At 40.1% G+C, this 16,314-nt stretch overlaps 3 protein-coding genes and 1 long non-coding RNA gene across 4 annotated transcripts; 2 read left to right on the top strand and 2 right to left on the bottom strand.

Moving 5' to 3' along the window:
- The first annotated feature begins 74 nt into the window (after positions 1–74).
- On the top strand, positions 75–580 carry LOC139995916 (uncharacterized). Its single transcript, XM_072019864.1, has 2 exons — positions 75–359; positions 416–580. Exons 1-2 carry the CDS (start codon positions 118–120, stop codon positions 573–575), a joined length of 402 nt encoding a protein of 133 aa, XP_071875965.1. The 5' UTR covers positions 75–117; the 3' UTR covers positions 576–580.
- A 149-nt stretch (positions 581–729) lies between these two features.
- On the top strand, positions 730–2,673 carry LOC139995899 (uncharacterized). Its single transcript, XM_072019842.1, has 6 exons — positions 730–1,020; positions 1,098–1,457; positions 1,530–1,649; positions 1,727–1,827; positions 1,906–2,232; positions 2,343–2,673. Exons 1-6 carry the CDS (start codon positions 970–972, stop codon positions 2,410–2,412), a joined length of 1,029 nt encoding a protein of 342 aa, XP_071875943.1. The 5' UTR covers positions 730–969; the 3' UTR covers positions 2,413–2,673.
- LOC139995874 (nitric oxide-associated protein 1) lies at positions 2,578–6,217 on the bottom strand. The gene is made up of 5 exons (XM_072019789.1): positions 4,106–6,217; positions 3,705–4,001; positions 3,288–3,609; positions 2,942–3,162; positions 2,578–2,867 (listed from the first exon to the last, which is right to left on the bottom strand). The coding sequence occupies exons 1-5, from the start codon at positions 5,331–5,333 to the stop codon at positions 2,686–2,688; spliced, it is 2,250 nt and encodes a 749-aa protein (XP_071875890.1). The 5' UTR covers positions 5,334–6,217; the 3' UTR covers positions 2,578–2,685.
- Positions 6,218–12,262: 6,045 nt separating this feature from the next.
- Positions 12,263–16,305, bottom strand: LOC139995710 (uncharacterized). Its single transcript, XR_011802044.1, has 2 exons — positions 15,694–16,305; positions 12,263–15,579 (listed from the first exon to the last, which is right to left on the bottom strand). It is a non-coding gene; the product is annotated as an uncharacterized lncRNA (long non-coding RNA).
- Positions 16,306–16,314: the final 9 nt, after the last annotated feature.

Below are 16,314 nucleotides of genomic sequence, written 5' to 3'. Positions count from 1 at the left end.
CGTTCGTTTGTTTTTCTCACGCGCCGTTTCGCCAACCAATTTTCCGCGTACGAAAAATTCCAGTAGCGCGTTTCGCACGACGAAATTCGCACGGGCTGACGGACGAATAAAAGCGACATGAACCCTGTGAAACTGCGATTTTATACCGAGCGATACGAGAAGGAGAAAAAGTACTTTCGCCTGCAAGAAAAGTTCGTAGCTATCGCGCGTACGAAACCTCTAACCGGTAAGTTTTACGCAAAACACGACGCAATCCCGGCTTCCGAGGTTCGACGAGAGTACGTAGATTTGATCTCGAAACGACTGGTCCTCTCACCGAAGGATATTTACTCGTTCAAGCCACCGACGGTCAATATGGAGTACGCCCTACAAATACACGTTACATCCGGAAATATAAACGATCGCAATTTCATAGGTATGGCTGGTTCTCGGAACCCTTGATAGCTCGGACCAAGGATCCAAGGTTATCGTTTGGCCGAAAACAAACGGATTTTATCGCTAACGAGCTTCGAATACGACACGTTCAGAGAGGTTTACCGACCGAGAAGTTTCTAGGAATACCTTTCAAAGTTTAAACGACGCGGCTATGCTATCGTTTGTCGCGATCGTCGATAAAATTCAATATCGATGTTGTGTCGACTCTGTTTCCTGGCAACGAACGAGCCACACCGATCCCGCGCCGACATGGCCACTACCACCACCACTGCCACCACCACCACCACCACCACCGCCGACCACAACCGTCAGCACATCGACTCTGCACGCCGTACACTTCGTTTTTTCGAGAATACTTTTGCCAAAAACACACCGATAAAACGGTGATCGCGTCATTTATCCCGCCGATTCGCCATCTAACGGATTCCCTCCGTCTGCCAAAACCGTCATCCAAGAAAATGATCTTCAGATAAGTACCACCGGACGTTTCGATAGTCGCGCACGCTATCGCACCAAACGATCCGAGCGGCGATCATGATGGCGGGCAAGGGTTTCTGTGTGAAAATACGACTAGAGTTACACGCGGTAAGTAGTCATTCGAGAGTCGTGCAACGTCCGATCGATCTTCCGATCGAACTAATTGGAAAAATAACCTCTTTCAGATTACGTGTCCCGGTGTATGGCTATGTCCTAACGGAAAAATAGCATTGCGAATAAACAGTTTTGGTTCCACCCTAGAATCTCACAGAGTATCACCGATTTTTCCACTATTATTTCACAACGAGTTTAACTTTAAGAAAACTTTCACACGGCTGGCTGCTTTGACAGACTTGCAACGGATTCTGCAGCAACAATCTCTCTACGCGGAATTGATACAATGGCTTAGTCCGTGCAACCAGCCCATCCTTTTGGCTACATTTCAGACCAGTTTGGCCGATCTTCTCTATCCGCTAACTTATTGCAAACGGTTGCTGCCCGGAGTCGACGTCGATCTGCTCATGGACCCGACCAAATATTTCCCCGTTAGTATCCCTTCTCTTCGACTATATGATACTCACGCTATCCGTTAAACTAATTCCAAGGCGTTTCAACAGGGTATTATAGCGCCTAAAATCGAAATTTCCACGAAAACGGTGATAGAAGAGGTGAAAACGATTTACGACGGGAACCTCGACAGGCCGTACATCGTCAATCCGAAAACCATCGATTCCAAGGTAAAACGCTGTATTCGCGTTAATTTACGTTACGTTTGGCTACGCTGTTTCGTCTTTCCACCGATCGTAATTTTCAGCAAAAATCACACGCTCTCAGGAAACGACCCGTCAAAGGTATCATCAGGCAAAGAAAAGTTTGTCATAGTCGAACCAAGACGAAAGCTCGAGTTTGCCATCTGTAAGTATACCACCTTGCTTATCTATTACCCGCGATGCTTATTGCGATCTCAATTTTCTAAAATTTCGATTTTTACAGCACACAGTGTCGAAACGATCCGTGTAACCACGTGGAATATTCGCGCGAAGGCGAACTCGCTCGGACCAATCAGTGTTACCATCCGATGAAATACGAATCAAAGTGTCGGAACGATATTTACCTCGATACCGATACCGACACGGAATTCGACGTGCCGCCAAGATGCTACCGGGTATCCTCCGTTTGTGGCAACCTACACATCTTCGACAGCTGCCCCGTCTGTTTCAAGTACAAATGTTACTTTTCCAACGAATGCGACGGGATCTGTCCCGACAATCCCGCTCATCCGCAAAAAGATCATTCGATATCGCAACAGCAGATCTCTACGTAAGTTTATCGTGCGCGTAGCGCGATCCATCGTCTTTCCAACGTTTCCCACAGCTACTTCCAATCTTTTCTTCTTCTTTCTCTTCTTCTCTTTGTGCTTATTTTTGCAGAGGATTACGATCAACGTTGCGTCCGTCTTACGGAGAGAAAGGTAAAGTCGCGTTGCACGGCAAAAGATAGCGAGCAAAACGCGCAAGATCCATTGCCTGTTAACCATTTCCGTTAGCGAAATGAAATTACCAAGAGAGAAGAAAAACGAAGAGACAACGCTTTATTACATCAACGTACAAAGGGGGGGGGTGAGGGGTGGGGGAAAGGAGCAAAGTTCTCGCAAAAGATTGGCAATAGTTTTACAAAATTATGTACTTACACAGAACCAAGACATTCGGAGTAAACGTACGTGAGAATAAAGTGCTGCCTAATCCTGATAACGTAGCGTAAGCAAGTTGTCGTTTAACGTTTAACGTATACTCGCCGACCCAACAAATACATCGGAGTACCGTGCACCTTCGCACCCCGAAGACTCACCGATTTCCTTAACAATGCCGGGCATCTCAAGTATATACCACGACCTTCGGGTGTCCATGCTCTTAACGAGGCGCTTTCGTTTTCCATGGGCGTGATCGCGATCCAACCTGTCGATTATAATAGATTAAACGAAACGCGACAAAATTCACCGCCGCGACTATCGTTTACCACATCGATCTACCTATACTTGACAATACAACGTCAGCGACGGATTCCTCGCCGTTCACACCGGTTATCTGTCCGATCTCTTTCGGTTTCAATTTTGGCCATACTTTTAATCGTTCGGAATCACCGATAGGTACGCGGAAAGCACTCGTCCCCAACAATCGATCGTAGACCTCGTCCGCATCGGTGGTACAACACATCGTTATAGGCAGATGCTTGCTCGCAAACAGCGTGCATCTATCCCAAAGGCAGAGAACAAAAGAATTAAGAAGTTTAAACGATCGTCAACCAGCTAATAACTCTACGTAACATTCGTATGTATCGTATACGTATCTTCGAGATACAGAGAATATACTAATTACCGTATAAAGTGTTCTCCTTCGAGATAGTCCAACCTTCCCATACCAGCCACGAACACGGTCTGTTTCGGTTTAAACATGAACGTTCTCGGTGTGATAATTTCTTGCGGTAACGTTAACGACAGTTCGTCGGTCGTTAACAAGTTTAGTATTTGATCCGCCTGAATGGTACCGGGAGTATCGTAGCACCAACGGCTCTGTTTGTACTCTGGTCTAGATTCGTCGAAAACGGGTTTTCTAGTCAAGTCCTTGTACGATCTTTCGGAAAAAGGATCCGCACTCGCGTCGTTCAACGATTTCTTGCCGAACGATTTCCCAACGTGCTCTACAAACGAACGAACAAACAAAAATCGGACGAACGTGAGATTGTGGAACAACTCGAGGAACATTTACGATAATACGTTCAAATTGCTCGGCTACCTTCTAACGTCGCAAACTTCATATTCTTTGTCACTTTAAACTGATAGTTTTTGTAATGTGATTCTTGTATCCTATAAAACCTCTCCCTGGAAAGCCTTACTGTTCTTAACCAACGTTTTTCTTCGGTCGGATTTAAAATTGGAAACTTGAGTAAGTTCAACGTAGTTCCTGGCCAAGCGGACACCGTAGCGCGTTGCACCAGATCGATAGCTTGTACTTTACAATAATCAGAATTTAACAAAGTATTGAACAAGGAAGATTTGCCAACGTTTGTACAACCAATCAAATAAACGTCACCTGAAACATATCGACGATTAAATAAATATCGTATCTTAGACGCTGACAACTTTCTCTTTGATTTCTCTCGTTGGAACGAAAGAGACGCGATAGATGGTACGTACCTTTGTGACGCCATTTGTACTGCAACTTATTTATAAGATGCTCTATGCCGTAGCCGGTTTTCGCGGAGGTAAGTTCCACGTGCGTAATGTTTTCCCTCTTTACGCCGGTTACATTGATCACGGAATCTAATAAACATTGTTTTACGTTCTCGAGGAATGACGGGCTATCAGTGGGCAGCAGGTCGACTTTGTTCCCAATCAGGAAAATAGGAGTAAAAGGATGCAAAACGCTCTTCAAATCCGGCCAAATACTGCAAGGGAAATCGGTCAGATCGATTATCAGTATGACGGCGCATTTTTTACTTTTGATCACTCTCAATAACTTGGGATAATCTTCGATCGATACTTTCACTTCTAAAGCCGTGTTGTAGAACTTTAAAAAATGACACCTTTGACATGTCATGGATTTCAAGTCTTCGTCGTCTTTAAAGGAAAACAATTCCGACGGTAAATATCCAGGGATCGCTGGATCCCTGCAGTGCAATAACGCACCGCAACCACCGCACGGTACACAACTTATTTTCGAATTAGAATCCGATGTACCGTAACAATTCACGTTGACCAAAGTATCGTCGAATTGTTCGTAATCGGACATCCAAGTATCTGAAACTTTCCGCAATTCTGCATTTGGCATATCGTCCGTATCTGATAGATCGACATCGTCTTCCATGGACTTTACGAAATCTTTGAAACTAATCGCGCTCAAACCGCTCTTCTTCATCTCCAAATACTTTTCGTACAAATTCTTGTACTCTTCGTTTGATACGGTCGTCGAACTCGTTTCTTCGGTGTCATCCGATATTCTCGAATCGATCATTTCATACGAATCTACCATCTCGTACGGCATGTGTACAGGCTTTCGTTTCTCTACAGTTTCCTTTTCAGAATTATTATCCTCTTGGTCAAAGACCATCTTACTTTTACCTTCCGTTAGATCGTTCAGCAGTACACTGAAAGTAGGTTTATGAGCAATTTCTTCGTACCTTTGCATTTTCTTGTAGTCGAATTTCATTTTCTCCAACTTTTTCCGCTTTAGAAATCCCATTTTTACATTTCCAGAATCCAAGTAATCGCAATACAGCAATTTATCTCGGAGAGCGAGAATCCTTGAATCTACTTCTGCTTTGATCGACTCAGCGTTTCTATACAAAGTCGCATGCCCAAAGTGCCGTAATTTCAAATTACGGAATACACCGTAATTATGCGATCGAAACAACCAAAATTTCATATCTGAGTTTTGTACGATGATTCGTGCGAAGATACAATGTCAATAGTCAACGATATCACGTTTTATAGAGATACTACCTCTTATAATCTATCGATATATTATTCAAACTTGTAACGTCCGACATTTTACGATCGAAAAATCTATCAAAATCGTTGCACTGTATCAACCGTTACGTCCAGCTTGGTAAAATAAAATACATATCGCCTTGTGAGATTGTACATAACCTCGAAATACTTTTGGCCCATTGAAGACGTACACACGTGAACGAAGTTACGAGTCGAATGAATCGACACTACCGTGTTAGCGAAACGTTGAAAAGTGATGTATCGATCGATCGATATGTCGATCAAGTTCGACATTTGTTGTACATCCGAAGTATATCTCAAACAGTTAATACTATAAAACATGTTCGATCGATTAACAGATTATATTAGGGATAAACGCTTTAACGTTTATATTTATCGTTTATATTTCATTGTTAAATTGATGAAAAAGTTGTAGAAATACGTACGAGTAGCGGCATTTTATAACATATTATCTGGTATTATACAACGTTATTATACAACGTTTTGATTATTTTAGCTCGTTACTCGCACGCAAATAAAAACTGTCATTTTTGTGTAAACGGTGTGCAACTCGCAAAAGTCTTTCCACTGTCGTTTCTACCATAACAAATTTAAGTACTAAAAAGAAAAATTGAAAAAATGTTTCGATAGTAGGGGAAGGGTGCGGTGCGAGCTATATCGGTCGAAGACACGAAAGGCGGTCAGGGTTGAATACCTGAATCTCTGCATATTTACCGCACTCCATATAGTAACTGTAATCGTATTGGTTTATTTTTAACGGTCTTGTTTAAAAAATTCCATCAACAATATTTTTTTTACTATATACATATGTATATGCGAGCATAGATTAGTGTTATTTTACATTTGCTATAATTGAATACATATGTATGTAATACATACATACATACATACATATATATATATTCGAATCCATAAGAATGCCAATAGGAATGAGACGACAGTTTATCGAATTCAAACACAGTTCATTACGATTTTCATGAAATGCATTAGGTATAACGTTTCAAGGATAAAGGTAAAACAATGTTCATCTCCGTGATGTTTTTTTTGTACGTATGTACATACGTACATACTGCGAGCTACAGATGGCAGTAACGTCTCCGTTACTTGATCATCGATTTCGTTCAAATATTATATTATACGTGTTCCCATAAAGGGATAATGAAGATACAATTGAGACAAAAGGCGATAACGTAAGTAATATAAGAATACAGCTTGCGATGCTTATAAAATAAATTCATTCAATGTTGTATGCAAGCATGTTTATATACGTGTCTTGCGACAATTTGCATACGAATAATAAAAGTCAATGAAAAATGCGAATCTTGGGATTCTATCACACGTAGCGCGTTTGTTTCTCTCTCAATGCTTTGACATTAAAATAGTTCAACGTAGAAAAAACATACGTATAAATAGTTATCGACAAAGCATACGTGACTAGTGACATGCACGTACGAGGTCGTCGAGTTTAACTCGTGTCAGCTGCACAGAGGTCGTCCATCCTTTAGTCGTGATATCGAATAACGTTAATTTATGATACGACAACGTATAATTCGTGATATTGAGACAATTTTTATCTTTTTCTCGTAGAAATTTCGGTAGGTGGGCTCATCGAACTAGGAGGAAGGACAAATTTACCGGAAGTCATCCACTGATCAAGCTTGCTTCACGGACGCGGGAAAAGGCGGTTCTTCGATCGTAAAAGATATATGTACGCATATATGTATATGCGTATATAGGTAATATGTAGGTAGGTAAGTAGGTAGGTAGGTAGGTAGGCAGGCAATAAGCAGTAGACAGATAAAAGCGGACGAGATCGTGCACAGACACGTTACACGCAATTGTTATTCTCGGGAAAGGAAGAACAGAGAAGGAAGGAGAGCGACAAGAATTATGCGTTAACAAAGTAAATATTACCGATAGTCAAAATATCCCAAAAAAGTTCAAGCTAATAAAGCAACGATCTGTACCGATGCTAATTCACGATCAAATAGAAAATATTTTAACAAATAAATCTTTCAAAGAACTTGGTACGAAATTTAACGCGCCGGATCGTAAGCAATTTTCAAACGGCTTAGAAGTTCCGAAATATCGCTTAACTCGGCAGCTCGTTGTCGCCGATTAAGCGTATTTTTATAGAATTATTTTAATTTCTAAATACGCATTTGTCCCAACGAACAGACAACACTCCGAGTGTGCCGATTGGATGATCGTCGTCCGTCGTTCTTGGATATTTCAAACGTCTAAAATAGACTTTCTCAAAACTGCTCGGTACGATAGTCTTACCGAGTTGAACAAAGTCACGGTTAACGACGAAAGGATATCATTGAGCAAAAATCTAAATCCATACAGAGATCGATGTACGCTTAGTGTTAACATCCCGAGGAAGAAACGCGAGACGCGTGGAACGAGAGAGTACAGGAGAAAGGAAAGAGAGTATAACTACCAAAATCAATGCGACGCGTTTTATCGTCAGGAATCTGTAATCGAACGAGTGCATTTAACTTTGACACTCTAACCTCTGGATAAACAAATCCATTTGCATCTCCCAGTCTTACGCGTTGCGGTAGAAAATTATTGTCATCGAATCGATTACTTAATATTCCATTTCGATGTTGCATCTATCTAGAAACGATCGTTCATTTGGGTGAATTCGGCTCAAAGCCCAGAGGTCGAAACGATTCTATCTCTGGACGGTCATGGCCACGCGTATAAGCGCGAGTGATGCAATAAGCTAGTTGGAACCTACGACGTATGGATTCGCCTGCGTACACAGATACGAGATCGCTCGAATACTGGTAACGACGTAGTTTCGCTTCTTGATCTATCAACGGCGTGATCGTTATGCCGCCGAGCCAATAACCTCCTAACTGAAAACCTTGACGAAGACGCGTTATTAATGTTTCATTCCGTTCAGGTCCTCGACGTTTAATTTAATTAATTTAGTGTCACTTTTAAACCCTCAATGTTGTTTCTACATCGTTTTATTTCTAGTCTAGCTTTCCCGCATCTCGTAACATAATTCAATTTCTAATTAAATTTATTGCATACGCGCGAGAATTAAAACTATGCAAATGGCATCGATTATGTTTTATTATATATTATGAATAATGTTATTTTAGTTGATTTATTTGCACTGTTTAGTACAACACGGAGAGTATGATCGTGTTGGCGAAGATTGTTTGAAGAGTGATTTAAGATGATCAACCTCTTTGTGAGGCCCGAATAGTAATGTTTACAACTTGGGAAATTACGGTCCGAGTTATAAACAAAGTTCCGTTCAAAATCTTGAAGATTACGAATTTCTTTGTATATACCTAAAATAAATATTTTCCAAAAATTATAAAGTACCGTAAAATGAAGAAGAATAAAAGTACCGGTTTTGCAGCTTCAATTCAATTGTAGACAATCGGATAGGAAGTGTTGTACGGTTAGGTCATACCGTCGCGTAAATTTCTTTCCTAACCAAACAATATTTTCTGTTGGATTTACATTCTGGAAAATGGTTTGGTAATGACTATATGACGTAGCTATAAAATTTTCGTCAGATTTACATTTTGAACATTACGGTTCATGACTAAGCTTAAGTCGCTCAAAAACGGTACTTTTATACGATATTGTATTTTTTTTCTTCTTTTGTCCCGAAAATCACAACTGTCCTGATCACAAAACAGGACAGTTCGATAGCACGAATTTGTGTGTTCCTCGAAGTTACGTGAACGGGCCTTGTAATAATAGTCCGCGTTCGTTAAACACTCCGCCTCTATAAATCCTTCCAAGAAGGTATGAATTTCAACCGTAAATACGACTCGATAGCGAGCGAAGAGTCGGAACGGAATGAGAAACAACGTGGTCGATCGGAGAAGAAACGTAAATACGTAACAAGCAGAAACACGATATTTCTTACATGTTCGGTTTGGGTTAAGCTTTTCGCTTTTCTACTCTTCTTCCTTTCAGATCAATATGAATCGATCGTCGACAAAAAAATCGCTTTGAGGCTGCGTCACGTATTCAGGATTAATTAAACGTATCCAGGGCGGAATATATATTCCGAAAGCTTTCGAATACGATCCGGTATCTACCTTTTCCTTTCCAACGAATCGTTCTTCGTTTTGCGAGTGTATTTTGTTAATCGTATGTCCTAGTTTCAATAATTCAGATACCGACACTCAATGCCGAGTTATCTCGCTTTCATCTTAAACACCATCGAAATCCGTCTTTGATTATAGCGATCATCTCACCACGCATACAATATGAATGATACTGTTCTATTGCGAACACAACGACGTACACTAATAGTTTGAATAAGCGTTTATTTTAAATTTCGTTATCGTGTCTGGTCGTATCGAATCGAGGCTGCTCGGATTTATTTGCGCTCGAGCTAATTTTCTGCGTGGATCATTTTCTTCCCGTCTTACGCTTACACGTGTAGAGATATGTGCTTTCTATCGTTCACCGTCGCGCGTTGCTATATTCTTTTATTTATATACATACATATATGATAGTTTCGGCTAACACGCGGTGCTCATCATCGTTATAACTCTGTTGGGTCTATACGAAATAATTAATCAGGCCCGCATTCCTTGCGCTAACATTTTCTTCGGCTCTGCATTATACAAAGTTCTTTTATTGTTCACTCACACGGTATATTTGCTTGTCCACGCTAGTGTCAGAAAATAACTATGCAACTACGCGTTTGGCGTCCGATTATACAATGTATGTACCTATATTTTGAGGTGTACGAACAGCAAGTTCGTGCTAACAGAAAAATCTCTCTGATTAATTTCATTTCATTAATTCTAAATTCATGCAAAATATTTGGTTCGCGTTTATTCGGTGCCAATATTTCGGCATTGCCATTCGCTAGAATGGAACAAATAACGGGGGAATAAACGACTATTATATATCTACATCAAAGAACGAAAAAGGTCGATTAGGGTATATGTAACAATACAGAAGATACCTGTAGAGCAAAAGAACGCTTCTCTTTTCCTTTCTGATGACAGTTTTCTTATTATGTACATGTATATCGAACGCGTGAAATCACGATTCGATGAACTTGTCTAAAACCTAGTTTCTCTTCGTTTTCGATGATTTTCAAATACGTCGTGAAGCTCAACATTCTGAACAACTTTCTCCTATACGTATAATCGGCGATCGGCCTTAGTTTTCCAGCTACATGTAAAAATATATCGCCGCTGGGGGCCTTAGCTTTCAAGCTATATTTTATTAGTAGTACATAGTACGATCGAATAGTTGAGTAATTATTCATTGAATCTCGCTAAGTTGAAAACAGATAAAAAAACACGTGGAAAAGAGAAAAAACGTTAATGTTTGGAATCGCATGGCACGGGAAGTTTGAAACTCGTAAACAATTCTTTTTCTTCAAAAAGCAACGAACTTGGCTGTATTACGATTGAAACAGAGTGACGATTCATTCTTAATTAAGAGTTAAACGATGCCCGGTTAAATGCGGTTAAATGCAGCGGCCCTTACTACCATGTACTACCAGAGAGGTAATTTCCTCTCTGATACTGCTAATCCAACTCAACTTAAAAACTAAAACCGTGCGGCGAGATATTTTTGTGTATAATTCAAAAACTATGGCCGACCGTCTGTTATAAAAAGCTGTTCAGGATGTTGAGCTTTAGAACATATTTGAAAATCCGAGAGGATATAGCTTTTGAACAAGATCACCCGCGTTTCTTTGTATTTATTCGAGTTTTGACATGGAGAGTCGAACAGGTGTGCAGATGGCGACCAAATTTTCGACGATGCGCGGGAAATGCTCGTTTTCGAGAGTAAAACGGGTCCAAATCGCTTTTACGCGTCTGGCACGAGTCCCGTGCCTAACATATCGTTATAAATATCGTTTATGCTAACTGGTGTGTTCGTTGCGACTCGTTCGACCGTCCGAAAGGTACGTAGTATAATATAATATAAAATTCAGCAATATTCAGCATTTCCGAGTCCGCCTGCTCGGTTACAAGTGATCGTACCGATTCAATCCTTTCGATCGTTTCGAGACCTATCGAACGATTCCATCGGAAAGCGAATCGTATCAAGGTCTACAGAGATATCAGACGAAACGTCTAAACGTCGTTTCAGTTTATGGTGTATTATTAGAAATAATTTTCGATTATGTAGGGCGCTTAGGCAACAATTTCGTAAACTTGCACGAAGCTGTAGATTACAGAACTTATTGTTTATTTACAAGCTTATCAATAACGACGTTATCGTGTCGTGCAAAATTGTGTAATTTTATCGTAAAAATACCAACGCGCAAGCAACCTTATTCTCTTCTCTCTCTCGCAAAATTTGTTTTGTAAAAACATTTCTGGTCAATGTCGCGCAGCAAGTACACGAATATATCACGCAAGATGAACTCGTTATCTCGTTTCTCGTAATAGGTCAGATTACACGTAATACGATTCGTCCAAAACGTCGAATCTTTGAAAATTATCTGACAATTCGGATCTCGTTGCATTTCTATTCGAGTATTCGCCTTTAATTCGCTCCTAATATTCTCATTATCTATTCACGAGTTTGCCTTCGATTCGCTTGTTCGACGGTTCGCCTTTATCGCAAGGATTCGCGCTTTGTACATCGCAAGAAACGAAAAAGAAATACCACTTGCTTAATCTTATCGGGCTCGTTCGGCAGAAAATATTTACCATTTTCCATCTTTTTATTTGGTGTGCGTTGAACTGTCGCGAGACATCATTGATCGTATGTACATACCTAAGTGGTACGTACGTTACGTGTCAGCGCAAAAAGGATCCTTATGAAGGCGAATCTATAAGGATGTTCGTTTCTGGGAAATAAGATAAAAGAAGAAGAGACGGATACATGCGACCAGTTTCGCTGATGAATATAATTTGCATGTCGTTGCTACAAAAAAAAGGGGAGGAGGGGAAAGAGATAGCGATATCGCGACACAGTCATAATAAAGGTACTTAGACACATATGTATGTAAATCTGTACTCGTTTGCTACAATAAAGTCAAGGTTACAGAGCCTACAGGGTAGATCGTAAAAACTGGCAAATACGAGGTTGCTATTGGATAGTACCGGTACGATGTTTTAGCGATCCGATCGGCGAAAAAAAATGGAATACGGTAAAGCTACGAAACGCAGAATCGTAGAAAATTTGATGTGTGATCGATACCAGATCAGGCCACTGGTCTTTCTCTCGGGTCAAGCAAGTTCGTTGGCATTTTTCACGCAGGATGGTTTCGTCCGTTTTTCAAACCGTACACTGTTAATCATCGAAATTCTCGTATCCACTCCTTAATTTACAGTTTACTAAGTGTTTATAAATGTCGGTTCAATTTATAAACTAAGACCTTGATTAATTCGCTCGCGAAAACGTGGATTTGCAATTAATTCTGCTACTATCTGTACCGATGCGCTCACGAACGAACTAAATTATTTCCGCGTCTTATTACGTCGTCGTAAGAATCTACTAGATTTAGTGAGAACTTTAAGCAGTACCTAACGATGAAATTACAAATAAAAATCTTTTCCGAAATATGACTGATACTTTTCTCTCTCTCTCTCTCTCTCTCTCTCTTGGTTCTACATTCTATACTCTACACTATTCAAGGTGCTCGTTCTCTCTTTCTCTCGCTCTCGATACCATTCGATAATATCTATCAACGGATATATCTATACACGTCCCTTTGATCTTAAGATAACAAGTAATGAATTACATATAAATACATTTATGTATTTAGACGATACGAGGTGTGCGAATATTGCGCGTATATACATCGTCGTGGCGAATCAAAAGGATGAAACTTTGAAAGGAAAAAGGAGCTCCGAATTCTTGTGCATTGTAACAAGATATCTGTTTACTATGATATCGAATAGAATTAGATTAGTCGTAATAACCAAACATATATCTAGAACGCATCGCTCTCTTTTCGAGTAGGTATAAGCAGATATAAATCTGTATGTAATTTATCGGTTCTCAAGCATAAATAAGTTTGCCATTTAAACAAAAAATACAAAACATCGAAGGTGTTGTGTAAAATTTCGTGCGATAAAACAGTCGACCAAAACTGAATATCATGCGGAAGACCTTGGACAAAGAAACTTTTGCGCGTCCTATTATTTGACCCTGAATCGTGGATCCACGTGCTGCGTGAAATCATGCCTTCACGCTCGACGCTCGACAATCGACGCTCGTCGAGTATATCGTTCTCGCTCCTTTTATCTTCGTTGCTTGTGAATCAATTAACTCTCGAGAAAATTTATTCGACGGCAATTTCTTTTCGAAAATATTTCGAAATATTTCGCGAATTCGCATAGCCATGTGCGAACGCTGGAAACGAGAAAATCACAATTACTTCTCGCTATCTTTTAAACGAGTAGCGTAATTCGAACAAATTCGGTTCTTTTCCGCTCTCTATCGTATTTACCACCTTCTTTTTTTTTTTTCCGCGTATTAATACCGATTGTTTTATCCAACGATTTATATTACGTAAAACTCTGAAAATCTATCTGCTTCGGTATTACTACTCGTTTAAACTATCTTATCGGTTTTCATAACCTGTTGTCGTTGTTGTTGCTCAACTTATTAAAGGTTATATTAGACGCCAAGATATTCAAATTCGAATCGTCACAACCTATTTCTTAACCGTCAGACGATCCTGCTTCTAATAAGCAGGCTATACCTTCGTTCAAAGACATCCATAAGCTTGCGAATAAAAGTTTTAGAGAGATGAACAATTCGTTCCGAGTGACGATCGACTTGGCAAATTACATAACATAGTATGCGCGGCTTGTATCACACCGTAATTGTTCTGCTTTAACTTTATTAACACCGGATATGTAATACACACGTCGTTCGCATTATCTGTCTTCTTCTCTCACTGCTAGACTAAATGCCATTAACCATTATTCGAAATCGAATTCCAACGATAACAGCTTGGCAATTCGATTAGCTATTCAAGAACCAAATATCGCTGCGATTTATCCAAAATTTCGTTTATTTTTGAAAGACGGCACTAGGTGAATTCGCAGTACAAGTTCGCAACGCGCATTTCTCTCGCTTCGTTAAACGATAAAAGATAGAGTATAGCGATAATCCCATTTGGATGAGTCACTGACTACCGAAGAGCGATACAAACTCGTTAAAATTAATGAATTCTCGATGATTTCATCGCGTTATACATAGAACCTGAAGTAATTAGATAAATTTTTACCAGTGCGGTATCGTGGTCACCTCTTTGATTTTACAAATATTGTTCGATGAGTTACAAGCAATGGAGCTTCCTAACGTCGCCGTTATAAATACGTGTATTCCAAATCGATTTAAACGATCGATTCTATCTAAAACAGTCGATATCACGCGCCAGAATCGAGACAACTCGAAAAACGATTATGAACTAGCAGTGACCATTTTGAAAATTCAACTTTTGTTATCTTTTTTCATCCTTGGTTTCTCCGCGATTACGCCTTCCCCTTTGGCACCTGCTTACATTGCCCTCCTTCGTTTATTATTCATAGCTACGAAGCCTCTTCAAGTTACATATATACTTACATAACCCGCAACCCTTAAACTCCTTTTCACGTTGTAGTCAAACGCACATTTCGCCTTATCTTGTGTTTCGTCATCGTGAAACGTCAAAATAACGTAGGGAGGAATGTGTGTCAAAAGTGGAAGAAAGTTACGTAAATCGATGGCATGGTGGTAGGTATTGTAGTCGGGTACTGCCGGTTCACCGGGCACGATCGAGCAACTCTTGCCACGTGCAGAAACCGGTTTATGCTGTTATTTTGTGCGACCGAACAACATTGTCCTTTAAATTTTCTGTTTAGACAAGAAATCGCGTTCTCAGGGTAAAAACTCGTTCGATGCATTCCATTTTTACGTAATAATATTTGTTGATTCCGATCAACGATTAAATCTCCTCGATGTTTAAATTAAACATTGTTTTCAAGCGATTATTCGAAAAATCGTGTAAAAAGCCAGAAGCGCAATTTCCCATTCGTTTATACAAACGCACTGTACAAAGATGTACATAAAGTATATATGCTCCTTCTATAATCGAACATTTTTCTCGATTTATTAATTCGATGCGATATGATCGATATCTGATTGATTATCACATCTATGATGTGGATGATGCAACCAATGATGTGCTTTTGTTCGTTAAACTTTCTGCAAGACGATATCGGAGTTGAAGTCAAATATGTAAAACGGTGGCTGAAACATCCAGGTAAACAATCGACCTTACAACCTTACGTAATATAAGAATACGGCTAATAAACTTATCACGCAATACTATACCAATTATACGGGCAACAAGTTCACGCGATGCTGGCTGATTGAAAACAAACTTCGATAGTCAACACGAGTCTGCGCGTAGCGTAAAAATTATAAGCGCTGTTATGTGTGCGTGCGTGTTTCAACTACTATAGAACTCGACAACGTTGCGTCTATCTCTTTCTGTTTCTCTTTTCCATACGTACTTCTTTCTTTGTCTTCTTTCCTGGTGTTTCATCTCACCGTGACGCTCCCTCGCGCGAGCACGCGTACACACACAACCGCAACAACAAAAACACACACACACACACACACGCTAGAAACAACCGATGTACGTATTCTCTCTCGGTCGTCTCTCTCGATTCTTTTTCTATGTCGCGTGATGTTATACGTGGCCATTGTGCGCGCGCATCTCTTCCTAAAACAACGCACGTCGCAATCACCCGCCGATATTTCCCGTTCCTCTGCGTTTATCTGGCACTCATCCTATATAATGTGGGTATAAATGATGCTAGATCGTAAACATTTCGAGAATATAATCACACCATTCGCTCGAAAAATGCGTCGTGTCCAAACTCTTAGTAAAAACGTTTACGATGAATATTACGTATGAAATGGCGTTATTA

Source organism: Bombus fervidus, chromosome 16, assembly GCF_041682495.2.
Source record: "Bombus fervidus isolate BK054 chromosome 16, iyBomFerv1, whole genome shotgun sequence".
Lineage (NCBI taxonomy): Eukaryota > Metazoa > Arthropoda > Insecta > Hymenoptera > Apidae > Bombus > Bombus fervidus.
The sequence above is the reverse complement of the archived record's forward strand: the minus strand, read 5'-3'. Positions and strand labels throughout refer to the sequence as shown.

What these genes read in the sequence shown, in the direction of transcription:
- LOC139995916 (XM_072019864.1), top strand. Translation starts at nt 118, where the DNA reads ATGAACCCTGTGAAACTGCGATTTTATACCGAGCGATACGAGAAGGAG. An exon ending in CCACCGACGGTCAATATGGA is followed by an intron (nt 360 to 415) that starts GTACGCCCTACA and finishes GCAATTTCATAG; the next exon opens with GTATGGCTGGTTCTCGGAAC.
- LOC139995899 (XM_072019842.1), top strand. Translation starts at nt 970, where the DNA reads ATGATGGCGGGCAAGGGTTTCTGTGTGAAAATACGACTAGAGTTACAC. An exon ending in ACCCGACCAAATATTTCCCC is followed by an intron (nt 1,458 to 1,529) that starts GTTAGTATCCCT and finishes GCGTTTCAACAG; the next exon opens with GGTATTATAGCGCCTAAAAT. An exon ending in AAAGCTCGAGTTTGCCATCT is followed by an intron (nt 1,828 to 1,905) that starts GTAAGTATACCA and finishes CGATTTTTACAG; the next exon opens with CACACAGTGTCGAAACGATC.
- LOC139995874 (XM_072019789.1), bottom strand. Translation starts at nt 5,333, where the DNA reads ATGAAATTTTGGTTGTTTCGATCGCATAATTACGGTGTATTCCGTAAT. An exon ending in GTACAAATGGCGTCACAAAG is followed by an intron (nt 4,002 to 4,105) that starts GTACGTACCATC and finishes GATATGTTTCAG; the next exon opens with GTGACGTTTATTTGATTGGT. An exon ending in GAAGTTTGCGACGTTAGAAG is followed by an intron (nt 3,610 to 3,704) that starts GTAGCCGAGCAA and finishes GTTCGTTTGTAG; the next exon opens with AGCACGTTGGGAAATCGTTC.